At 44.1% G+C, this 26,496-nt stretch overlaps 2 protein-coding genes across 4 annotated transcripts in view; both read right to left on the bottom strand.

Moving 5' to 3' along the window:
- Nucleotides 1-964: 964 nt before the first annotated feature.
- LOC139414660 (smx5) lies at nt 965-7,898 on the bottom strand. Its single transcript, XM_071162428.1, has 5 exons — nt 7,844-7,898; nt 7,438-7,505; nt 4,477-4,507; nt 3,653-3,712; nt 965-1,597 (listed from the first exon to the last, which is right to left on the bottom strand). Exons 1-5 carry the CDS (start codon nt 7,844-7,846, stop codon nt 1,472-1,474), a joined length of 288 nt encoding a protein of 95 aa, XP_071018529.1. The 5' UTR covers nt 7,847-7,898; the 3' UTR covers nt 965-1,471.
- A 1,886-nt stretch (nt 7,899-9,784) lies between these two features.
- LOC139416142 (inositol polyphosphate-5-phosphatase D) overlaps nt 9,785-26,496 on the bottom strand; it is a 64,278-nt gene continuing 47,566 nt past the window's right edge. Inside the window, exons 18-27 of one of the 3 annotated variants that reach the window (XM_071164511.1) lie at nt 26,380-26,461; nt 26,182-26,271; nt 25,881-25,991; nt 19,666-19,745; nt 19,458-19,545; nt 16,521-16,667; nt 16,369-16,435; nt 16,037-16,270; nt 15,233-15,702; nt 9,785-10,598 (exon numbers count right to left, since the gene is read on the bottom strand). In XM_071164511.1, coding sequence (XP_071020612.1) covers nt 10,549-10,598; nt 15,233-15,702; nt 16,037-16,270; nt 16,369-16,435; nt 16,521-16,667; nt 19,458-19,545; nt 19,666-19,745; nt 25,881-25,991; nt 26,182-26,271; nt 26,380-26,461 — 1,419 coding nt within the window. In that variant the 3' untranslated portion in view covers nt 9,785-10,548. Of the gene's footprint in view, nt 10,599-13,322; nt 13,981-15,046; nt 15,703-16,036; nt 16,271-16,368; nt 16,436-16,520; nt 16,668-19,457; nt 19,546-19,665; nt 19,746-25,880; nt 25,992-26,181; nt 26,272-26,379; nt 26,462-26,496 lie in introns of those variants that run through there. The other 2 variants (XM_071164601.1, XR_011635072.1) reach the window with 2 other exon arrangements.

Consider the following 26,496-nt stretch of genomic DNA (forward strand, 5'->3'; position numbering starts at 1 on the left):
GTAAATTATGTCTGAGTGGTAGAGTGTGCCCCAGGCTATCTGTAAATTATGTCTGAGTGCTAGAGTGTGCCCCAGGCTATCTGTAAATGTCTGGGTGCTAGAGTGTGCCCCAGGCTATCTGTAAATGTCTGAGTGCTAGAGTGTGCCCCAGGCTATCTGTAAATGTCTGGGTGCTAGAGTGTGCCCCAGGCTATCTGTAAATGTCTGGGTGCTAGTGTGCCCCAGGCTATCTGTAAATGTCTGAGTGCTATAGTGTGCCCCAGGCTATCTGTAAATTATGTCTGGGTGCTAGTGTGCCCCAGGCTATCTGTAAATGTCTGAGTGCTAGAGTGTGCCCCAGGCTATCTGTAAATGATGTCTGAGTGCTAGAGTGTGCCCCAGGCTATTAGTAAATGTCTGAGTGCTAGTGTGCCCCAGGCTATCTGTAAATTATCAAATAAAAAATGAAATTGCTTAATATAAGAAATATGACATTATTTATACTTTAAATTTTGATACTTAAGTATATTTAAAACCAAACACTTTTAGACTTTCACTCGAGTCATTTTCTATTAAAGTACATTATCTGTACTTTTACTCAAGTGTGACATTTGGGTTTATTCCACCTCTGGCTACTAGGTAGATGTTCCTGTTGCCCGGACACAGTAGTGCCTGGCAAGCGGGAGTGAAGGGTGCCGTTTCCCGGGTGGGGTTGTTGTTCATGCCCTCCCCATTGAGCCTATGTATCAAGGTGACATCTAGATGGTTATCAATATTAGTTATTTCGTGTGTAGGCTGCCATCCGACTTGAAATCAAATCAGGGGGAGGGGGGGGGGGATCCCTAATAAACCCCAGGAAGAGTAGCTGCTGTCTTGACAGGAACTAATATGTATCCATAATAAATAAAAATAAAGACTGTATAAAATAATAAATAGAAACGTTAGTGACCATCCCTCAGGTGTATTGTATTCAAAACGATAAGAACAGGATTTAAACAAGGTTTATTTACACATCAAAAAGGGCGATGTAAATAACATGAGTCTTTACAAGCTCAAAACTGGTTTTTAGAAAGGAAAAGAAGAGCAGAGAATATTCTCTTAAGAAGGAGAACATATTCATTCTGGACACCGCTTCTCAAGGACATCAATAAAATAAAATAACAGGCAGAATCTGGTCGTTTCTGACATCAGCAAATAGTGGCGCTGTGTAGAACAGAGAAATGAAAGTATTGGAGGTCCGAATGTTTACAAAACAGGAGGGTAGCAAAGAGCTGGGAGACCTTAGTTGGCATTTGAGGTAAGTGACACTGAAGCACTGCAATACCAATGTGGCAAAATAGGGTCGACAAGGAACACATCAGGAGCTTCTATGCAAAGAGATGTCATTTTGATACCCGAATGATTGTTTACAACCGAACTAAAACCCATATCTGTCCATCTTTCAAACACCCCCCCCCCCCCCCCCCCAGCCATGATGTCATGTGTTAAAGCATCATTGCTTCTGCTGCAGTGCTTCCTTGCGAGCAGCGTCCTGTAACAGCTGAGTGTCAACCTCATCGGCAGGCAGTTGGACGTACCGCACCACAGAGCCTCGGATGAAACAGTTCTTCACTGATAACTGGTGACAGAAGATAACAGAACAGGATTAGACAAACAGGCTGGATGGATCACTAGAGAGAGGGGGGAAACAGGCTGAATTGATCACTTTAGAGAGAGGAGGAGAAACAGGCTGAATTGATCACTTTAGAGAGGAGGGGAAACAGGCTGAATTGAGAGGAGGATTGAAACAGGCTGAATTGATCACTTTAGAGAGAGGAGGAGAAACAGGCTGAATTGATCACTTTAGAGAGAGGAGGAGAAACAGGCTGAATTGATCACTTTAGAGAGAGGAGGAGAAACAGGCTGAATTGATCACTTTAGAGAGAGGAGGAGAAACAACAGGAGAACAGTCAATAATCCCTTATTGATTTATTTCACAGCATCATCTGTTCTGAAGATGGTGATGTGAAGGAAGGAATTGGGGTATTACAGTACATCCAGTCAATGTCAGAAGCAGAGCTTTTAGTTAAGGGCTGGTTTCCTAGACACGGATTTAAGCCTAGACTACACCTTCTGAAAGTATTCTGAACCCCCCTCACAGTTTGTTACAGCCTTACTCGAAAATTTAATTAATTTTTTTCCCCACAATCTACACACAACACCCATAATGACAACGTAAAAACAGGTGTAAAAATGTTCGCAAATGTATTAAAAAAATTAAAAACAGAAATAACTTATTTACACAGTGCATGTCAGAGCTGAAAACAAGCCACGAGGTAGAAGGAATTGTCCGTAGAGCTCTGAGACAGGATTGTGTCGAGGCACAGATCTGGGGAAGGGTTCCAAAAAAATTCTGCAGCATTGAAGGTCCCCAAGAACACAGTGGCCTCCATCATTATTAAATGGAAGAAGTTTGGAACCACCAAGACTCTTCCTAGAGCTGGCCGCCCGGCCAAACTGAGCAATCGGGGGAGAAGGGCCTTGGTCAGGGAGGTGACCAAAAACCCAATGGTCACTCTGACAGAGCTCCTGAGTTCCTCTGTGGAGATGGGAGAACCTTCCAGAAGGACAACCATCTCTACAACACTCCACCAATCATGCCTTTATGGTAGAGTGGCCAGACAGAAGCCACTCCTCAGTAAAAGGCACATGACAGCCCACTTGAAGTTTGCCAAAAGGTACCTAAAGGACTCTCAGACCATGAGAAACAAGATTCTCTGGTCTGATGAAACCAAGATTGAACTCTGTGGCCTGAATGCCAAGCGTCACGTCTGGAGGAAACCTGGCACCATCCCTACGGTGAAGCATGGTGGTGACAGCATCATGCTGTGGGGATGTTTTTCAGTGGCAGGGACTGGGAGACTAATCAGGATTGAGGGAAAGATGAACAGAGCAAAGTACAGAGAGATCCTTAAATGAAAACCTGCTACAGAGCACCTCAGACTGGGGCGAAGGTTCACCTTCCAACAGGACAACTACCCTAAGCACACAGCCATGACAACACAGGAGTGGCTTTGGGACAAGTCTCTGAATGTCCTTGAGTGGCCCAGCCAGAGCCCGGACTTGAACCCGTTCGAACATCTCTGGAGAGACCTGAAAATAGCTGTGCAGCAACGCTCCCCATCCAACCTGACAGAGCTTGAGAGGATCTGCAGAGAAGAATGAGAGAAACTCCCCAAATACAGGTGTGCCAAGCTTGTAGCGTCATACCCAAGAAGACTTGAGGCTGTAATTGCTGCCAAAGGTACTGAGTAAAGGGTCTGAATACTTATTTAAATGTGATCTGTTTAAAATTTGAATACATTTGCCAAAAAAAAGAAAAAAAAAGATAAATGTTTTGCTTTGTCATTATGGGGTGTTGTGATGTCATTATGGGGTATTGTGATGTCATTATGGGGTATTGTGATGTCATTATGGGGTATTGTGATGTCATTATGGGGTGTTGTGATGTCATTATGGGGTATTGTGTGTAGATTGATGAGGGGAAAACAAAACAATTTAATCAATTTTTTATAATAAAGGCTGTAACATAAAATGTGGAAAGTCAAGGGGTCTGAATTACTTACCCAATGCACTGTGAATATGTCTGGGAAACCAGCCCTATACTGTCCAATGTATGGACAGGACAACTCACCATATGTGGATACTTCTCTGGATCCGTGACACTGATGTCCGTCAGTTTAATGTTCAGGTACTGCAAGAGAAAGAACTACAGTGAGCACAACGTAGACGCCCATTTAAAAGAGTGACCACAACGTAGGCGCCCATTTAAAAGAGTGACCACAACGTAGGCGCCCATTTAAAAGAGTGACCACAACGTAGGCGCCCATTTAAAAGAGTGACCACAACGTAGGCGCCCATTTAAAAGAGTGACCACAACGTAGGCGCCCAAAAAGAGTGACCACAACGTAGGCGCCCATTTAAAAGAGTGACCACAACGTAGGCGCCCATTTAAAAGAGTGACCACAACGTAGGCGCCCATTTAAAAGAGTGACCACAACGTAGGCGCCCATTTAAAAGAGTGACCACAACGTAGGCGTCCATTTAAAAGAGTGACCACAACGTAGGCGCCCATTTAAAAGAGTGACCACAACGTAGGCGCCCATTTAAAAGAGTGACCACAACGTAGGCGCCCATTTAAAAGAGTGACCACAACGTAGGCGCCCATTTAAAAGAGTGACCACAACGTAGGCGTCCATTTAAAAGAGTGACCACAACGTAGACGCCCATTTAAAAGAGTGACCACAACGTAGGCGCCCATTTAAAAGAGTGACCACAACGTAGGCGCCCATTTAAAAGAGTGACCACAACGTAGACGCCCATTTAAAAGAGTGACCACAACGTAGGCGCCCATTTAAAAGAGTGAGCACAACGTAGGCGCCCATTTAAAAGAGTGACCACAACGTAGGCGCCCATTTAAAAGAGATGAATGTGGTTTGGGTTGTCTTCTAGTCTTACCTGATCAACCGAGTGAAGTGTTCCACAGATGCTGAAAATAGACGAAGATGTGTAACTTGCAAAATCAACATCTGTCATCTCAAGCTTTCAATTGTGAGGTTCAGGCTCCATGACAGACAGGTAAAAGACAAGGACATCCCACCCACGTAGTGGACACCACCCACTTCATTCCAACGTTAACCAGGCTGTTGAACAGTGGGACCAAGGACATCCCACCCACGTAGTGGACACCACCCACTTCATTCCAACGTTAACCAGGCCGTTGAATAGTGGGACCAAGGACATCCCACCCACATAGTGGACACCACTCACTTCATTCCAACGTTAACCAGGCCGTTGAACAGTGGGACCAAGGACATCCCACCCACATAGTGGACACCACTCACTTCATTCCAACGTTAACCAGGCTGTTGAATAGTGGGACCAAGGACATCCCACCCACATAGTGGACACCACCCACTTCATTCCAACGTTAACCAGGCCGTTGAACAGTGGGACCAAGGACATCCCACCCACATAGTGGACACCACCCACTTCATTCCAACGTTAACCAGGCTGTTGAATAGTGGGACCAAGGACACCGGGTTCTACAGTGGGACTCGCATATGCGCCTAAATATTGTTACTGTGCGACCTTGAAGTTTAATTTAGGAGCTCCTAGAAAAATGAAAGTTTCTAGCTTTATTAATACCGTAAAGAGCTTTCACTGTGCTCCTAAATGTCTGTCTACATCTTCTAGGTATGAAAACAAGTTCTCCCAGAGCCCTGTGGCGTGGGCTGACCTCGTGTCACCGGGACTACGGGAAAATGTGTACACTCAATTCTTCGTTTTATTTTAATTGCATGTATTATAACATATTGTGTATTTTGTGTGCTTCTCACAAAATGAATTTCCATAAAAAATTGTATAGGGTGTTGTCTGCCTTCGTAGACAAAATTGATTTACACCCATCCTTTACAAAAACAACCCTCAGATGAAGGAAAGTGGATAAGCTAGCCAGCAGATCCGACACCTTACACTACAGGGTCGGACACCGCAGAGCAGGCATGACGATAATTTAAGCCAACGGCCTGTCCGACCCCGTGGTGCAGCTGTAAGCAAGCGTTCCAAGTGGGTCTCTGTTGTAGTAGAAAGAGGAGGAAGGGACGCGCTACTAAGGTACACAATAGTACATTTTGGTAGATAGAAGGTGCTCTTTGGTAAAAAGGGGTGAATTGGTCATCAAAAAGAAAGGAGGACCAAGGCCCTCTTCATGTAATTAATTAAAATGCCTTTATTAGTATGGCGTGTTCAATAGAATGGCCTGGCATGGCCTTCATCAGGGAGTACAAAAAAATTATACAATGTCCTCTTTTGATCAGCTTTTCCAATTGGCCCTAATTGGAAGAGGGAGTGGTTACACAATTGATTGGACAACACCTAGTAAGCAATACTATACACATTAAAAGGGTGAAATAAAGTAGCTATGTGATCATAAAAATACAAACTAGAAGTATCAGGACACTTCTAACCTTAAATATAGTAAATGTAGATCTAACCTTAAATATGACTGCGAGAAGTGTCAAGAATAAGAAAGCAATATATTCCCTAGTCCACTAGAACACAGCAAAACATGAACAGTCTAAACAGCTGAGGGCAAATGAAAAGCTGTTCAAAAGAGGACATTGTATTCCCTTTTGTTTGTACTCCCTGACGAAGGCCATGCAGCCGAAACACGTCGGTTTAAAAAAACACAACTTTGTTTCTATTGAACAAATAAAAGCATTTTAATCAATTATATGAAGAGTGCCTTGGTCCTCCTTTCTTTTTTGGGTCTCTGTTGTTGTTGTTGTTGTGTTAGACCAGCTATTCCCAGAGGAGCAGAAAGAATAGCGGAAGCCCCAACATGCACTTCAAGGAGTCGTCACTAGTTGCCACAGCAAGTCATAAACCCCCTTTAAAAAAAAAAAAATGTTTTAATACAATTTCTCTTCTTAAATGTGACATTAAACTTAAAACTCACAGCTAAACTTAAATTAAGACCAAAAAATACAATTTTGCATTGCCAATTTTGACTGTGGCAACTAGAGGAAACCACTTCAAGGGGCCAGGATTCAGGTCTGGAAGCAGTCAATTGTTCCTACATTCTTGCTTTCTGTACTGCAGTTTAACTGACGTCAAGCCCAGAAAGACCATTTCCAGTGATCGCCTCATTGAGAAGACTGATTCGAAAATTGATGACACTTTTGTGCAAAGAACATCCATTGAATTATTCAAATAATTGTAACGGAGGCTGATTTTATGGGTATTACGACACCACTGTGGGGCTCTATATGGTCCATGTATCTCTCTATTTGAAAATTACTCAAATTATGCTGCAAACCATTTCTTAGACGCAAACTGAACAAAAAGGGGAGGGACCTAAAAATAGAAACCCCGTTTTCTTCCCCAATTATTTTATACCTCAATGAATGGACTCCTCGTTTTGCTAAATTCAACGTATTATACATTACAGTCAGTTATTATCCATTTATCTTCATTAGCACAATATTACATGATCCCAATTCTTGCTCCAAGATCCCGACAATTAGAATAAAAGAAAAACGGTAAAAGTAGATCGTACTTTAATTGGTTATTGGTACATTGAACCATGTCGGGCGCCATAGTTTTTTTTAAATTTTTAAACGGTGTGTTAAAACATCTCGCTTTTGAGTTTCCAGATTCTCTCACGGCCACAGCGTCTGTTCATCTGCTGGAGGCTTCAACAACCACTCAGACTTCACCTAGCTACTGTTGTAGCCTATATATATATTTTACATTAAAAACATTTTTTTTAAAACTTGATTTTTTTTGATCAAACGATTTCAGATTTTGTCTAACGAAAACGCGCTATAAAAAAAGTTAAACGCGTTATTATAAAACAATGACGTTATGTGAATTCTGCCACTGTAACTAGCTGGCCACGAACTACATAATACAAACCTCAAGTCATTTTTGAGCTCCACCACCACGTCCTTCCCCACCAGGGACTTGAAAAAGGAGTAGAAAAGCTGCAACAGAAATACACATTTAACCTTAACTAGCGTTAGTAGTCTGGCATTCATTGCGCTAACTAGGAGACAAGGGCCGTAACTTAATGATTTTTATGCAACAATTATAGTAATTACCTAGCTAGCTAGGCTCAAATGTTTGCTAGCTGATAAACGACATGCTCATTCTTCAGACATGCTAGCTGGCCTGAAACCGGTCGTATATGTTTGACTTAACGTTATATAGATGCAGTTTTAACTACGCGAGTTAAATGATAACTATCAACACACTTTGTAACATCGTAAACGAGATAAAAAACGATTACAATATAGCAAACTAAATCACGCAAGATTATCACCATTTTCAGTTTTCAGCGCTGCTTCCTCGTCTCAGGTTGATGATGTCACGACGATACAATTTGGTCGGTTTTAAAATACGTCATGATTGTGGAAGAAACATTTGTGATGCGCGCTGAAATTTTCATTAATAAAATCTTATTTTACGCAATTTATTTTATTTTTCTCCTTATGTCATAAATGTATGGACCGAGTAGGATAAGTAGGCTAATTAATATACTTTGTATATCTTCTATGGAGTTACTAAAAGAAGCATAAATTATTATTCTCCAATCCAATGACGTTGCCACTTGATTCTAAATATATCCACACTAATGCAATACTGTTAACATACCAGCAGGTGGTAGCATTTCAAACCAAATCAAATTGTATTTGTCACATGCGCGGAATACAACTAGTGTAGTAGACCTTACCTGTGAAATGCGGAATACAACTAGTGTAGTAGACCTTACCTGTGAAATGCGGAATACAACTAGTGTAGTAGACCTTACCTGTGAAATGCTTACTTACAAGCCTTTAACCAACAATGCAGTTCAAGAAATAGGGTTAAGAAAATATCTACTAAATAAACTAAAGTATATTTATATTTATTTATATCAATAAAAAGTAACAAGAAAATTACCTGTACCGAGTTAACGTGCAGGGGTGTAGGTTAGTCGAGGTAATTTGTAAAGTGAATATGCATAGGTAATAAACAGTGAGTAGCAGCAGTGTAAAAACAAAAGCAATGTACATAGTCAGGGAGGTCATTTGATTATATGTTCAGGAGTCTTATGGCTTGGTGGGGGTAGAACCTGTTAAGGAGCCTTTTGGTCCTAGACTTGGTGCTCCGGTACTGTTTGCTGTGCGGTAGCAGAGAGAACAGTCTATGACTTGGGTGACTGGAGTCTCATTTTATATATATATATATATATATATTTTTTTTTTTCTTGGTGGTAGATCAGCTTTAATAGTGCAGATAGATTGTAGCTTCCATCAATGTCATTGTCTGCATCATTTCCAATCCCCCATATTTATTTTATTGCAAATATACACACACACTACCGGTCAAAAGTTTTAGAACTCATTCAAGGTTTTTGGTTTATTTGTACTATCTGCGGTAGCAGAGATAACAGTCTATGACTTGGGTGGCTGGAGTCTTATTTTTTAAATATATATATACTGTATATATATTTTGTCAGGAGGCTTGGCCTCAGTAATGTACTGGGCCGTACACAATACCCTCTGAAGCGCCTTGTGCTCTGTTGTCTGTCTAAAAACAATTATCATGTGCATTCACCCATGGAATTAGCTGTTCGGGGTCAAAGGTTAGGGGTGTAGGAGGACCTGAAATATTCTGCTTTTACAAAATGTGATGCTGTTTTTCAAATGAAACACAATACCTTCCTCTTGTTAAAGCTTTTAGAATGTATTTGTTTTTGCCGAGCAGTTGCCATACAAGGTGGTGATGTAACCGGTCAGGATGCTCTCGATGGTGCAGCTGTATAACTTTTTTGAGGATCTGGGGACCCCATGTCAAATCTTTTCAGTCTCCTAAAAAAATATATAATGGATAGTTGGACACTGGGCTAGCTCTGTCATCATCTAGCTCTGTCTTTCTTCCTCTAGCTCTGTCATCATCTAGCTCTGTCTTTCTTCCTCTAGCTCTGTCTTCATCTAGCTCTGTCTTCATCTAGCTCTGTCTTCCTCTAGCTCTGTCTTTCTTCCTCTAGCTCTGTCTTCCTCTAGCTCTGTCTTCATCTAGCTCTGTCTTCATCTAGCTCTGTCTTTCTTCCTCTAGCTCTGTCATCATCTAGCTCTGTCTTTCTTCCTCTAGCTCTGTCATCATCTAGCTCTGTCTTTCTTCCTCTAGCTCTGTCATCATCTAGCTCTGTCTTTCTTCCTCTAGCTCTGTCTTCCTCTAGCTCTGTCTTCATCTAGCTCTGTCTTCATCTAGCTCTGTCTTTCTTCATCTAGCTCTGTCTTCCTACTCTAGCTCTGTCTTTCTTCCTCTAGCTCTGTCTTCCTCTAGCTCTGTCTTCATCTAGCTCTGTCTTCCTCTAGCTCTGTCTTTCTTCCTCTAGCTCTGTCTTCATCTAGCTCTGTCTTCCTCTAGCTCTGTCTTTCTTCCTCTAGCTCTGTCTTTCTTCATCTAGCTCTGTCTTCACCTAGCTCTGTCTTTCTTCCTCTAGCTCTGTCTTCACCTAGCTCTGTTTCGTAAAGTGAATAGTAACTGTGTGCAGATAGGCAGGCTCAAAGCAGATGTGATAAATGAATAATCAAATGAAATGGAGAGGCAGGTGAGTCTGATTCCTTTTAGTTTTAATAATAGTACTGATTTGACACCAGATACAAGGAACACACATTCACATTGTTTTCAAAAGTCTTCAAAATGATTCCTGTAATCTAAAGAGTTCTTGTGGTGGTCAACGTCAACGGCAAAAACAGAACAATGATACTTTGTATAAGGAGGACTCTACAACAACAAAACATCCACGAGACAAAAGAGGAGACATGAAGACAATTCCTAAAATGTGTTATGGACTTCCAGTAATATAGTCTAACGAAAATGGAAAAGGAACGACAAGTTTGTACAGAAACATGTTTTTGGGAGAGTCAGTGAGACGAGCCGTGGAGTGACTGGGTGAGACGTTGTATTGAGTTATCATCTGTCACTAGCACCCCCATTTAACATCTAGTTTCCAACGTCTAGGACAGGAGCAGACAGTCATTTCACTGAACGGCCCATCTTCGAGGGTTGAGTTGTCTCATGAAGAGCTGGGGGGGGGGGGGGGGGGGGGGGGGGGGACAAGAGAAATGTTTTCAAATAAAAAAAAAAAAACAGGGCCGTAACTTAATGATTTCTATACAACAATTATTTATAGTAATTACCTAGCTAGCTAGGCTCAAATGTTTGCTAGCTGATAAACGACATGCTCATTCTTCAGACATGCTAGCTGGCCTGAAACCGGTCGTATATGTTTGACTTAACGTTATATAGATGCAGTTTTAACTATGCGAGTTAAATGATAACTATCAACACACTTTGTAACATCGTAAACGAGATAAAAAACGATTACAATATAGCAAACTGAATCACGCAAGATTGTCACCATTTTCAGTTTTCAGCGCTGCTTCCTCGTCTCAGGTTGATGATGTCACGACGATACAATTTGGTCGGTTTTAAAATACGTCATGATTGTGGAAGAAACATTTGTGATGCGCGCTGAAATTTTCATTAATAAAATCTTATTTTACGCAATTTATTTTATTTTTCTCCTTATGTCATAAATGTATGGACCGAGTAGGATAAGTAGGCTAATTAATATACTTTGTATATCTTCTATGGAGTTACTAAAAGAAGCATAAATTATTATTCTCCAATCCAATGACGTTGCCACTTGATTCTAAATATATCCACACTAATGCAATACTGTTAACATACCAGCAGGTGGTAGCATTTCAAACCAAATCAAATTGTATTTGTCACATGCGCGGAATACAACTAGTGTAGTAGACCTTACCTGTGAAATGCGGAATACAACTAGTGTAGTAGACCTTACCTGTGAAATGCGGAATACAACTAGTGTAGTAGACCTTACCTGTGAAATGCGGAATACAACTAGTGTAGTAGACCTTACCTGTGAAATGCGGAATACAACTAGTGTAGTAGACCTTACCTGTGAAATGCGGAATACAACTAGTGTAGTAGACCTTACCTGTGAAATGCTTACTTACAAGCCTTTAACCAACAATGCAGTTCAAGAAATAGGGTTAAGAAAATATCTACTAAATAAACTAAAGTATATTTATATTTATTTATATCAATAAAAAGTAACAAGAAAATTACCTGTACCGAGTTAACGTGCAGGGGTGTAGGTTAGTCGAGGTAATTTGTAAAGTGAATATGCATAGGTAATAAACAGTGAGTAGCAGCAGTGTAAAAACAAAAGCAATGTACATAGTCAGGGAGGTCATTTGATTATATGTTCAGGAGTCTTATGGCTTGGTGGGGGTAGAACCTGTTAAGGAGCCTTTTGGTCCTAGACTTGGTGCTCCGGTACTGTTTGCTGTGCGGTAGCAGAGAGAACAGTCTATGACTTGGGTGACTGGAGTCTCATTTTATATATATATATATATATTTTTTTTTCTTGGTGGTAGATCAGCTTTAATAGTGCAGATAGATTGTAGCTTCCATCAATGTCATTGTCTGCATCATTTCCAATCCCCCATATTTATTTTATTGCAAATATACACACACACTACCGGTCAAAAGTTTTAGAACTCATTCAAGGTTTTTGGTTTATTTGTACTATCTGCGGTAGCAGAGATAACAGTCTATGACTTGGGTGGCTGGAGTCTTATTTTTTAAATATATATATACTGTATATATATTTTGTCAGGAGGCTTGGCCTCAGTAATGTACTGGGCCGTACACAATACCCTCTGAAGCGCCTTGTGCTCTGTTGTCTGTCTAAAAACAATTATCATGTGCATTCACCCATGGAATTAGCTGTTCGGGGTCAAAGGTTAGGGGTGTAGGAGGACCTGAAATATTCTGCTTTTACAAAATGTGATGCTGTTTTTCAAATGAAACACAATACCTTCCTCTTGTTAAAGCTTTTAGAATGTATTTGTTTTTGCCGAGCAGTTGCCATACAAGGTGGTGATGTAACCGGTCAGGATGCTCTCGATGGTGCAGCTGTATAACTTTTTTGAGGATCTGGGGACCCCATGTCAAATCTTTTCAGTCTCCTAAAAAAATATATAATGGATAGTTGGACACTGGGCTAGCTCTGTCATCATCTAGCTCTGTCTTTCTTCCTCTAGCTCTGTCATCATCTAGCTCTGTCTTTCTTCCTCTAGCTCTGTCTTCATCTAGCTCTGTCTTCATCTAGCTCTGTCTTCCTCTAGCTCTGTCTTTCTTCCTCTAGCTCTGTCTTCCTCTAGCTCTGTCTTCATCTAGCTCTGTCTTCATCTAGCTCTGTCTTTCTTCCTCTAGCTCTGTCATCATCTAGCTCTGTCTTTCTTCCTCTAGCTCTGTCATCATCTAGCTCTGTCTTTCTTCCTCTAGCTCTGTCATCATCTAGCTCTGTCTTTCTTCCTCTAGCTCTGTCTTCATCTAGCTCTGTCTTCATCTAGCTCTGTCTTCATCTAGCTCTGTCTTTCTTCATCTAGCTCTGTCTTCCTACTCTAGCTCTGTCTTTCTTCCTCTAGCTCTGTCTTCCTCTAGCTCTGTCTTCATCTAGCTCTGTCTTCCTCTAGCTCTGTCTTTCTTCCTCTAGCTCTGTCTTCATCTAGCTCTGTCTTCCTCTAGCTCTGTCTTTCTTCCTCTAGCTCTGTCTTTCTTCATCTAGCTCTGTCTTCACCTAGCTCTGTCTTTCTTCCTCTAGCTCTGTCTTCACCTAGCTCTGTTTCGTAAAGTGAATAGTAACTGTGTGCAGATAGGCAGGCTCAAAGCAGATGTGATAAATGAATAATCAAATGAAATGGAGAGGCAGGTGAGTCTGATTCCTTTTAGTTTTAATAATAGTACTGATTTGACACCAGATACAAGGAACACACATTCACATTGTTTTCAAAAGTCTTCAAAATGATTCCTGTAATCTAAAGAGTTCTTGTGGTGGTCAACGTCAACGGCAAAAACAGAACAATGATACTTTGTATAAGGAGGACTCTACAACAACAACAAATCCACGAGACAAAAGAGGAGACATGAAGACAATTCCTAAAATGTGTTATGGACTTCCAGTAATATAGTCTAACGAAAATGGAAAAGGAACGACAAGTTTGTACAGAAACATGTTTTTGGGAGAGTCAGTGAGACGAGCCGTGGAGTGACTGGGTGAGACGTTGTATTGAGTTATCATCTGTCACTAGCACCCCCATTTAACATCTAGTTTCCAACGTCTAGGACAGGAGCAGACAGTCATTTCACTGAACGGCCCATCTTCGAGGGTTGAGTTGTCTCATGAAGAGCTGGGGGGGTCAGGGGGGGGGGGGACACAAGAGAAATGTTTTCAAATACAGAAAGTAAGGCCATGTTGGTTTTCATCAGCCTGTTGTGTTGACTATGTACAGTTTAATGTACATAACCTCTTCCTCTGTGGTATACTTAGTTTAAAAACATGACCACAGAAGCTATTAGCAACCTGGTTGCCTGATATGTGAACAGAGGCTGATTGCCTGATATGTGAACAGAGGCTGGTTGCCTGATATGTGAACAGAGGCTGGTTGCCTGATATGTGAACAGAGGCTGGTTGCCTGATATGTGAACAGAGGCTGGTTGCCTGATATGTGAACAGAGGCTGGTTGCCTGATATGTGAACAGAGGCTGGTTGCCTGATATGTGAACAGAGGCTGGTTGCCTGATATGTGAACAGAGGCTGGTTGCCTGATATGTGAATAGAGGCTGGTTGCCTGATATGTGAACAGAGCCTGGTTGCCTGATATGTGAATAGAGGCTGGTTGCCTGATATGTGAACAGAGGCTGGTTGCCTGATATGTGAATAGAGGCTGGTTGCCTGATATGTGAACAGAGGCTGGTTGCCTGATATGTGAACAGAGGCTGGTTGCCTGATATGTGAACAGAGGCTGGTTGCCTGATATGTGAACAGAGGCTGGTTGCCTGATATGTGAACAGAGGCTGGTTGCCTGATATGTGAACAGAGGCTGGTTGCCTGATATGTGAACAGAGGCTGGTTGCCTGATATGTGAACAGAGGCTTGTTGCCTGATATGTGAACAGAGGCTGGTTGCCTGATATGTGAACAGAGGCTGGTTGCCTGATATGTGAACAGAGGCTGGTTGCCTGATATGTGAATAGAGGCTGGTTGCCTGATATGTGAACAGAGCCTGGTTGCCTGATATGTGAATAGAGGCTGGTTGCCTGATATGTGAACAGAGGCTGGTTGCCTGATATGTGAATAGAGGCTGGTTGCCTGATATGTGAACAGAGGCTGGTTGCCTGATATGTGAACAGAGGCTGGTTGCCTGATATGTGAACAGAGGCTGGTTGCCTGATATGTGAACAGAGGCTGGTTGCCTGATATGTGAACAGAGGCTGGTTGCCTGATATGTGAACAAAGGCTGGTTGCCTGATATGTGAACAGAGGCTGGTTGCCTGATATGTGAACAGAGGCTGGTTGCCTGATATGTGAACAGAGGCTGGTTGCCTGATATGTGAACAGAGGCTGGTTGCCTGATATGTGAACAGAGGCTGGTTGCCTGATATGTGAACAGAGGCTGGTTGCCTGATATGTGAACAGAGGCTGGTTGCCTGATATGTGAACAGAGGCTGGTTGCCTGATATGTGAACAAAGGCTGGTTGCCTGATATGTGAACAGAGGCTGGTTGCCTGATATGTGAACAGAGGCTGGTTGCCTGATATGTGAACAGAGGGTGGAGTCTAACCTTCTTTGGGGAGGGGCTGGATGGGCCTTGAAGTTGGGCGGAGTTTGCTGGGCAGCTCCGAGCTGTCTCGGTAGTCTCTGGGCTTAGTGGACGTGGCCTCCGCCTGGCCTGGGCGGGACTTGATAGGCAGAGGCGGCTTATTGGCCGTTAGTACCATGCCCCCCTCGGAGCGTGACGGTTTCACAGGGTTCTTGGTGTAGGGCAGGGGATGGAGGGAGGTGAAGGAGGTAGGGACGGAAGACGGGGGCTTGGTCTCAGAACAGGTGTAAGAGCGGTTACGCGGGGTGGGGACCGGGGGGCGGTCAGGGTCCTGGTCAGAGGGTTTGGGGAAGGAGAAGTAGGGGTCTGGAGCGGTCAGGTGGTCCTTGGAGGACTGAGGGTCTGGTGAGTCTTTAGCTCCTCCTCCAGACTTTCCCATGGAGCCGTACAGAGGGTTGTCAAACATCTCCGCTGGCTTCCCGTCCTCACCCCTGGAAGACAGGACAGACACACACCCAGGTCATTCAGAGTCACAATGAGGTGTCAATTAATCTCTTCACTCTCAGTACATTGTCTACTCTGTGAGGGAAATAGAAAGCAATATTGTTCAGTCCCAAGTATGCCTAAATAACGTGAATCCACATATCAGAAGTCCTTAACAAATTCCCTCCAATTTACCAAGCGTCGTTCTCCCGGAACCCCTGGACTGAAAATATATTTCACAGGAGTTCAGTCTGTTGTTCGAGAAAACCCCGGCCTGTCAGAGAGTTTGTAAAACTATAAAAAGCGGTAGATGTTTTTTTTTTTGGTGTTTGATTAACGTACACGTTGTCCACTGCTTTTCCTGTGGGGCTTCGCACAGCGCTGTGGTCGTAGACAGTCTTTCTGGGAAAGACGGGGGTCTGGTCCTTGCCCCCGTGCCCACCGACACCCCCACCTCCGGAGCCTGATCTGAGGGACATGCTGTAGCTCCAGCCCCTGTCTGTCACACCTACAGACTTGTAGCCCACCCCCATGTAACTGGGGTTGGTGATATCAGTGGGATGAGGAAAAGCGAACCTATTGAACAGGAGAAATAACCAGATGTCCTGATCTCACAATTGAACTGAGATCACAAGATTGTAAAATAGCGATGAGTGAAGAGAGAGACTGCTCACTTGTTGTTGGGGTCCACTCCTTTTCCTTTTGGGGCACCAGAATCATCCCTTTCCACTTGGATGAAATCTGAAAAAGGAGGAGTGTGTTTAGCAACAAGAGAAAACATCATTTTGTTGAGACAACACTATGACATTGGTTCTCAGCCTCTCACCGTATAACTTCTCGGTCTGTTTGCCCCCAGAAGTACGCAGTTGTACTCCCCCTGTCAGGGTGCCTGTCCGCTCGCCGTGGTGCGTCAGCGTCACCTGGAACTCTGTGTAGGAGGACTCTGCCGCTCGCAGAGCCACACAGCCCTCTCCTGTAGGGATGACACCATGTCAGGGAGCAGGAGAAGAAGGAGGAGGGAAGAAGTGGAGAAGAGGAGGAGGAGAGAAGAGGAGGAGGACAGAAGAGAAAAGGAGGGAGGAGAGAAGATGCGAGCAGAAGAGGAGGAGGAGAGAAGATGAAGAGAAGAGGAGAGAAGAGGAGGAGAGAAGAGCAGGAGAAGAGAAGTGGAGGAGAGAAGATGAGGGGGAGGAGAGAAGAGGAGAATAGGAGGAGAGGAGAATAGGAGGAGAGGAGAAGAGGAGGAGAGGGGTGAGCAGTAGAGGAGCAGAAGGAGAGGCAGAGAGGAGGGAGGAGAGAAGTGGCGGGGGAGGAGAGAAGAGGAGAATAGGAGGAGAGGAGAATAGGAGGAGAAGAGAAGAGGAGGAGAGAGGTGAGCAGTAGAGGAGCAGGAGGAGAGGCAGAGAGGAGGGAGGAGAGAAGTGGAGAATAGGAGGAGAGGAGAATAGGAGGAGAGGAGAAGAGGAGGAGAGAAGAGGTGAGCAGGAGGAGGAGAGAAGATGAGAGGAGGAGAGAAGAGGGAGGGAAGAGGAGAGGAGGAGAGAAGAGAAGGGGAGGAGGAGAGAAGAGAGGAGGGAGGAGAGAAGAGGAGGGGGAGGAGAGAAGAGGAGGGGGAGGAGAGAAGAGGAGAATAGGAGGACAGGAGAATAGGAGTAGAGGAGAAGAGGAGGAGAGAAGAGGAGGGGGAGGAGAGAAGAGGAGGGGGAGGAGAGAAGAGGAGAGCAGAAGAGGAGCAGGAGGAGGAGAGAAGATGAGAGGAGGAGAGAAGAGGGAGGGAAGAGGAGAGGAGGAGAGAAGTGGAGGGGGAGGAGAGAAGAGGAGAATAGGAGGACAGGAGAATAGGAGCAGAGGAGAAGAGGAGGAGAGAAGAGGTGAGCAGAAGAGGAGCAGGAGGAGGAGAGAAGATGAGAGGAGGAGAGAAGAGGGAGGGAAGAGGAGAGGAGGAGAGAAGAGGAGGAGGAGAGGAGGATTGGAAGAAGCTGTCTTTTCCTCTCTAAGAGCTAGATGACAGACAGAGCTAGATGACAGACAGAGCTAGACGATGACAGACAGAGCTAGACGATGACAGACAGAGCTAGACGATGACAGACAGAGCTAGACGATGAAAGACAGAGCTAGACAATGACAGACAGAGCTAGACGATGACAGACAGAGCTAGACGATGAAAGACAGAGCTAGACGATGGAAGACAGAGCTAGACGAAGACAGGCAGAGCTAGACGAAGACAGGCAGAGCTAGACGAAGACAGGCAGAGCTAGACGATGGAATACAGAGCTAGACGAAGAAAGACAGAGCTAGACGATGACAGACAGTGCTAGACGATGACAGACAGTGCTAGACGATGACAGACAGTGCTAGACGATGACAGACAGTGCTAGACGAAGACAGAGCTAGACGATGAAAGACAGAGCTAGACGATGAAAGACAGAGCTAGACGATGACAGACAGAGCTAGACGATGACAGACAGTGCTAGACGATGACAGACAGTGCTAGACGATGACAGACAGTGCTAGACGAAGACAGAGCTAGACGATGAAAGACAGTGCTAGACGAAGACAGAGCTAGACGATGAAAGACAGAGCTAGACGATGAAAGACAGAGCTAGACGATGACAGACAGAGCTAGACGATGACAGACAGAGCTAGACGATGGAAGACAGAGCTAGACGATGAAAGACAGAGCTAGACGATGAAAGACAGAGCTAGACGAAGAAAGACAGAGCTAGACGATGAAAGACAGAGCTAGACGAAGAAAGACAGAGCTAGACGATGAAAGACAGAGCTAGACGATGAAAGACAGAGCTAGACGATGACAGAGCTAGACGATGAAAGACAGAGCTAGACGATGGAAGACAGAGCTAGACGATGAAAGACAGAGCTAGACGATGAATGACAGAGCTAGATGATGACAGAGCTAGACGATGGAAGACAGAGCTAGATGATGACAGAGCTAGACGATGAAAGACAGAGCTAGATGATGACAGAGCTAGACGATGAAAGACAGAGCTAGACGATGAAAGACAGAGCTAGACGATGACAGAGCTAGACGATGAAAGACAGAGCTAGACGATGAAAGACAGAGCTAGACGATGACAGAGCTAGACGAAGAAAGGCACGGGCCTCCCGGGTGGCGCAGTGGTCTAAGGCACTGCATTGCAGTGCTAGCTGTGCCACCAGAGACTCTGGGTTCGAGCCCAGGCTCTGTCGCAGCCGGCCGTGACTGGGAGAACCGTCGTCTGGGTTAGGGAGGGTTTGGCCGGCAGGGATATCCTTGTCTTATCGCGCACTAGCGACTCCTGTGGCGGGCCGGGCGCAGTGCACGCTGACCAGGTCGCTAGGTGTACGATGTTTCCTCCGACACATTGGTGCAGCTGGCTTCCGGGTTAAGTTGGCATTGTGTCAAGAAGCAGGGCGGATTGTCTGGTTTCCGGGTTGGATGCGCGCTGTGTTAAGAAGCAGTGCGGTTGGGTTGTGTTTCGGATGGACGCATGGCTCTCGACCTTCGCCTCTCCCGAGTCTGTACGGGAGTTGCAGTGATGAGACAAGACAAAAGAAAGACAGAGCTAGACGAAGACAGTCGAAGACAGACGAAGACAGTCGTAGACAGACGGAGACAGACGGAGCTAGACGGCGGTAGATGAAGACAGAACTAGATGATCAAGAGTCACAAACCTAGACTAGTATTTACACCAGCCCAAATGTGGTCTGTGTCATTCTAACAACGAGTCGTTCCAAACAGACCACAGTTGTCCTACTTTCTCACCATAGGATTCATCACAGTCTGTGGACTTGACACACAGGAGAATGTGCTGATCCAACAGATACTCCGGGTCTGAGATGATAGGGACAAGCTTTAAAAAGACACGACAGGAGTTCAGACACTCAACAACTCTTTTGAATCAAATACACCATATCGTAAGACAGTTAGCTTTAGTATTGTACTTGAAAGAAGCGTCAGAATGTCAATTTACCTCAACTTGATTTCCAAACCGAACCTTGATGTTCCCATCAGAGTGATCTTGGTTCTCTCCTTCTGAGCTCTTGACAAATTCTGTGGACAGGATGTGTGCAGTTAGCCTGATCCCAGATCTGTTTGTGCCGTATAGCCAAATCCAGTTTGGCATGACAATGAATGGTAAGAGATTGCAAGACAACTAGACCTGGGAACTTGAGGGATATATACTACGTAGCGGGTTTGAGGAGTTAGCAAGGTACCTTTGGTCAACTCTGAGTTCAACTCGGGATAAGCGGTCATACGATAGTGGCTCGCCTTTTAGCCAGGTACATTTCTGTGGCAACGAATCCTTCAGAACTAACCTGGTCCAGGGCAGGCTAACTCAGGGCTAACTCTGTTTATCCTGTATCCAGAACTAACCTGGTCCAGGGCAGGCTAACTCAGGGCTAACTCTATTTATCCTGTATCCAGAACTAACCTGGTCCAGGGCAGGCTAACTCAGGGCTAACTCTGTTTATCCTGTATCCAGAACTAACCTGGTCCAGGGCAGGCTAACTCAGGGCTAACTCTGTTTATCCTGTATCCAGAACTAACCTGGTCCAGGGCAGGCTAACTCAGGGCGAACTCTGTTTATCCTGTATCCAGAACTAACCTGGTCCAGGGCAGGCTAACTCCACTATCCTGAATGAAATGTCTGAGCTGTGAGTTGAGGACCAATGAAATCAGATTCCCACCCTCTCACAAAGATTGTATCATCATCCTCGTCATTTTGAGGAAGACAACTGATTAAATATTTTATTCATCAAATTGTTTTTGTGTGTAAAAAAAAAAAGAAGACGAAAAGAATGTTAATTAAAATACCTATCATCTAGTAATAATAATTTAGTAATGAAACTAATTGTATTCTGAAATTTGTCAAATGACAGCTGCAACCAACCATAAACATAATCCATAGATGGCTGTTCCCATTCAAATTAAGATTGGCAGTCATTGCTAGTGTACCCATGAGATGAACAGTCCAACTGCCAGGGTGAGAGGTTCAAACCCCTTCTACAGATTATACTGTATGTCTATAGCCAGAACACAACAAGCTGTACCCATGAGATTAACAGTCCAACTGCCAGGGTTAGAGGTTCAAACCCCTTCTACAGATTATACTGTATGTCTATAGCCAGAACACAACCAAGCTGTACCTATGAGATGAACAGTCCAACTGCCAGGGTTAGAGGTTCAAACCCCTTCTACAGATTATACTGTATGTCTATAGCCAGAACACAACAAGCTGTACCCATGAGATTAACAGTCCAACTGCCAGGGTTAGAGGTTCAAACCCCTTCTACAGATTATACTGTATGTCTATAGCCAGAACACAACAAGCTGTACCCATGAGATTAACAGTCCAACTGCCAGGGTTAGAGGTTCAAACCCCTTCTACAGATTATACTGTATGTCTTTAGCCAGAACACAACAAGCTGTACCCATGAGATTAACAGTCCAACTGCCAGGGTTAGAGGTTCAAACCCCTTCTACAGATTATACTGTATGTCTATAGCCAGAACACAACAAGCTGTACCCATGAGATTAACAGTCCAACTGCCAGGGTTAGAGGTTCAAACCCCTTCTACAGATTATACTGTATGTCTATAGCCAGAACACAACAAGCTGTACCCATGAGATGAACAGTCCAACTGCCAGGGTTAGAGGTTCAAACCCCTTCTACAGATTATACTGTATGTCTATAGCCAGAACACAACAAGCTGTACCCATGAGATTAACAGTCCAACTGCCAGGGTTAGAGGTTCAAACCCCTTCTACAGATTATACTGTATGTCTATAGCCAGAACACAACAAGCTGTACCCATGAGATGAACAGTCCAACTGCCAGGGTTAGAGGTTCAAACCCCTTCTACAGATTATACTGTATGTCTATAGCCAGAACACAACAAGCTGTACCCATGAGATGAACAGTCCAACTGCCAGGGTTAGAGGTTCAAACCCCTTCTACAGATTATACTGTATGTCTATAGCCAGAACACAACAAGCTGTACCCATGAGATTAACAGTCCAACTGCCAGGGTTAGAGGTTCAAACCCCTTCTACAGATTATACTGTATGTCTATAGCCAGAACACAACAAGCTGTACCCATGAGATGAACAGTCCAACTGCCAGGGTTAGAGGTTCAAACCCCTTCTACAGATTATACTGTATGTCTATAGCCAGAACACAACAAGCTGTACCCATGAGATGAACAGTCCAACTGCCAGGGTTAGAGGTTCAAACCCCTTCTACAGATTATACTGTATGTCTATAGCCAGAACACAACAAGCTGTACCCATGAGATGAACAGTCCAACTGCCAGGGTTAGAGGTTCAAACCCCTTCTACAGATTATACTGTATGTCTATAGCCAGAACACAACAAGCTGTACCCATGAGATTAACAGTCCAACTGCCAGGGTTAGAGGTTCAAACCCCTTCTACAGATTATACTGTATGTCTATAGCCAGAACACAACAAGCTGTACCCATGAGATGAACAGTCCAACTGCCAGGGTTAGAGGTTCAAACCCCTTCTACAGATTATACTGTATGTCTATAGCCAGAACACAACAAGCTGTACCCATGAGATTAACAGTCCAACTGCCAGGGTTAGAGGTTCAAACCCCTTCTACAGATTATACTGTATGTCTATAGCCAGAACACAACAAACTGTTCCACAGATAGGAGTGGGAAAATGTGGTTTTGCGATGTTAAGCCCACAAAATAAGATCTAGCAACCTTTCAGGTTATTGATCCAACGCTCTAACCACTAGGCTACCTGCCTCCCCATAAGCCCACCGAAGAAGGCATTAACAATAAGTAATAAAATAAAGATGACACTTCTAAAAGCCTATTTCACAACATCGTCTGGAGAATTTGCAAGATCACTTATTTTTTTGTCTCAACGAAGAGTTCGATCACAGAGTTTCTAAACCCAGAGGCGCAACATCACGAGACTTCTGGGAACGCTTTTGCGAAACAGACCAGGCCGGGGTTTGAGAAGTCAATGAGAGGAGTGAAAAATGATTTCTTAGTTGTTCATTTTTGTGAACGCTAAAGGAAAAAAACGTAGATTATTAAGTAGTGGAACTCGTTATGACTCCAACCTCGTGAGCTTGACAAACTGACACGTCAATTTTAGTCAAAAACGTTATATCGAAAGAGTGCCACATGCGCAGTTCGGCGAGAGTCGACCGTTAGACCCGATGACATGTTTCTGTGCATGAGCATAGCTAGCCAACGTCGCCATGACATCGCCTACAAGTGTGATCGGGAATTTCTACTGGAGAAGCAGCTTCTGCCTATCTTCATACTGTACCATCTTTGGTCTGGTGTTCAACTAGCAACATGCACACACAGTTACAAGCCCGCTAGAGTTAGCAGCAGATGGACATTATCCACCATCGTAGTATGGATGAAGCCTGATCTGGAATGTGAAGCTAACTGATGCTGGCTAGCTTTATAAAACCGCATCCGTAATGGGACTGCGGTCAAACGACCACTCTTCATCACTGTCAAACGCTCAGCGAGCAGGCCTTTCTAATCAACTTGGCCCGAGTATCCTGGAAGGATATTAACCTCATTCCGCCAGTAGAGGATGCCTGGTTCTTTAAAAGTGCTTTCCTCACCATCTTAATTAAATAAGCCCCCTTAAAAAAATGTAGAACCAGGAACAGATATACCTCTTGGTTCACTCCAACCCTGACTGCCCTTGACCAGCACAAAAACATCCTGTGGCGTACTGCATAAGCATCGCGACATGCAACTTTTTAGGGAAGTTAGAAACCAATATACACAGGCAGTTAGGAAAGCAAAGGCTAGCTTTTTCAAACAGAAATGTGCATCCTGCAGCACAAACTCAAAAAAGTTCTGGGACACTGTAAAGTCCATGGAGAATAAGAGCACCTCCTCCAAGCTGCCCACTGCACTGTGGCTAGGAAACACTGTCAACACCGATAACTGAGAATTTCAATAAGCATTTTTCTATGGCTGGCCATGCTTTCCACCTGGCTACCCCTATCCCGGTCAACAGCCCTGCGCCCCCCACAGCAACTTGCCCAAGCCTCCCCCATTTTTCCTTCACCCAAATCCAGATAGCTGATGTTCTGAAAGAGCTGCAAAATCTGGACCCCTACAAATCAGCCGGGCTAGACAATCTGGACCCTCTCTTTCTAAAATGATCTGTCGAAATTGTTGCCACCCCTATTACTAGCCTGTTTAACCTCTCTTTCGTATCGTCTGAGATCCCCAAAGATTGGAAAGCTGCAGCGGTCATGACACTCTAGACTCAAACTGCTACAGACCTATATCTATCCTACCCTGCCTTTCTAAGGTCTTCGAAAGCCAAGTTAATAAACAGATCACCGACCATTTCGAATCCCACCGTACCTTCTCCGCTATGCAATCTGGTTTCAGAGCTGGTCATGGGTGCACCTCAGCCACGCTAAACGATACCATAACCGCCATTGATAAGAGACAATACTGTGCAGCCGTCTTCATCGACCTGGCCAAGGCTTTCGACTCTGTCAATCACCACATTCTTATCGGCAGACTCAACAGCATTGGTTTCTCTAATGACTGCCTCGCCTGGTTCACTAACTACTTATCAGACAGAGTTCAGTGTGTCAAATCGGAGGGCCTGTTGTCCGGACCTCTGGCAGTCTCTATGGGGGTGCCACAGGGTTCAATCCTCGGGCCGACTCTTTTCTCTGTATATATCAATGATGTCGCTCTTGCTGTTGGTGATTCTCTGATCCACCTCTACGCAGACGACACCATTCTGTATACTTCTGGCCCTTCTTTGGACACTGTGTTAACTAACCTCCAGATGAGCTTCAATGCCATACAACTCTCCTTCCGTGGCCTCCAACGGCTCTTAAATGCAAGTAAAACTAAATGCATGCTCTTCATCCGATCGCTGCCCGCACCCGCCCGCCCGTCCAGCATCACTACTCTGGACGGTTCTGACTTAGAATATGCGGACAACTACAAATACCTAGGTATCTGGCTAGACTGTAAACTCTCCTTTCAGACTCACATTAAGCATCTCCAATCCCAAAAATCTAGAATCGGCTTCCTATTCAGCATCAAAGCATCCTTCACTCATGCTGCCAAACATACCCTCGTAAAACTGACTATCCTACCAATCCTTGACTTTGGCGATGTCATTTACAAAATAGCCTCCAACACTCAGCAAATTGGATGCAGTCTATGACAGTGCCATCCGTTTTGTCACCAAAGCCCTATATACTACCCACCATTGCGACATGTTGGCTGGCCCTCGCTACATATTCGTTGCCAAACCCACTGGCTGCAGGTAATCTATAAGTCTTTGCTAGGTAAGCCCCGCCGTATCTCAGCTCACTGGTCACCATAGCAGCACCCACCCGTAGCACGTGCTCCAGCAGGTATATTTCACTGGTCACCCCCAAAGCCAATTTCTCCTTTGGCCGCCTTTCCTTCCAGTTCTCTGCTGCCAATGACTGGAACGAACTGCAAAAATCACTGAAGCTGGAGACTCACATCTCCCTCACTAACTTTAAGCACCAGCTGTCAGAGCAGCTCACAGATCACTTCACCTGTACATAGCCCATCTGTAAATAGCCCATCTATCTACCTACCTCATCCCCATACTGGTATTTATTATATTGCACCTTTGCACCCCAGTATCTCTACTTGTACACTCATCTTCTACACATCTATCACTCCAGTGTTTAATTGCTATATTGTAATTATCTCGCCACTATGGCCTATTTATTGCCTTACCTTCGTTATCCTACCTCATTTGCACACACTGTATATAGACTTTCTCTATTGTATTGTTGACTGTATGTTTGTTTATTCCATGTTTGTTTATTCCATGTGTTGTTGTTTGTGTCGCACTGCTTTGCTTTATCTTGGTCAGGTCGCACTTGTAAATGAGAACTAGCCTACCTGGTTAATTAAATAAAGGTGAAATACAATAAATACAATTTTATAAAAGCCTGATCTGGAATGTGAAACTAACTGAAGCTGGCTAGCTTTATAAAAACCTGAGTAGGTCTAGTTTGCTTCGTACTATAGCACTCAGGCTAGTGTGGAGTCACTGTGAGTTAGGCTCCAGTTCAGTTGGGGCACTTGATATGTTTTTAGTGTTATCCTATGATCCACTGACCACTGTGGTCAGATGGAAAATGGAAGTAGCCCAGACTTACTCTCTAAGCAGCTGGAGTGGTATTCGAGGAAGAACTTGGTCTTGGACTTTGTCATGAGGGTGGCAACACAGTTCATGAACTTGATCCCACCCTGAGACACACTGCTGGGATCTGGAAAGAAAAGATAGAAAGATCATTGGAAAGGCAGTTGTCTTTGTCCATAGATTTGCACACGGTAAAACACGAGAACATCTTCTTCTGAGGGTAGATCATTTCGTAAAATACAGTGATGTCAGACACACGTGCATTAGTCACACACAGCCAGCACGGTGTAGTTGTCTAGTGAAGTAAGAAGCTGTACCATGCTTGGAGACAAACTGTGATGACACTCCGACTTCAAATGTGGAGAAAACTGGAGAGTGGTCACTGGTCATAATGTCATTGGTGCACCCTTCAAGAGAGGTTGCAAAAATTATAGAATTGGTAATAACATGAACTAAAATGACACATATTTTGTTCGTTAATTGCAATGAATCAATTATCATGGCAGTAGTCTCACCGTATGACTGACAGAACACATGCACCAAGGGGTAGGACCTCCGTAGAACGCGATCACACCATGATGGTAGATTGTATTTAGTCTGTGAGGGAGAAGAATTTATATTTCAGTCGTTCT

Source organism: Oncorhynchus clarkii, chromosome 1 (assembly GCF_045791955.1).
Source record: "Oncorhynchus clarkii lewisi isolate Uvic-CL-2024 chromosome 1, UVic_Ocla_1.0, whole genome shotgun sequence".
In the NCBI taxonomy this organism is placed as follows: Eukaryota; Metazoa; Chordata; class Actinopteri; order Salmoniformes; family Salmonidae; genus Oncorhynchus; species Oncorhynchus clarkii.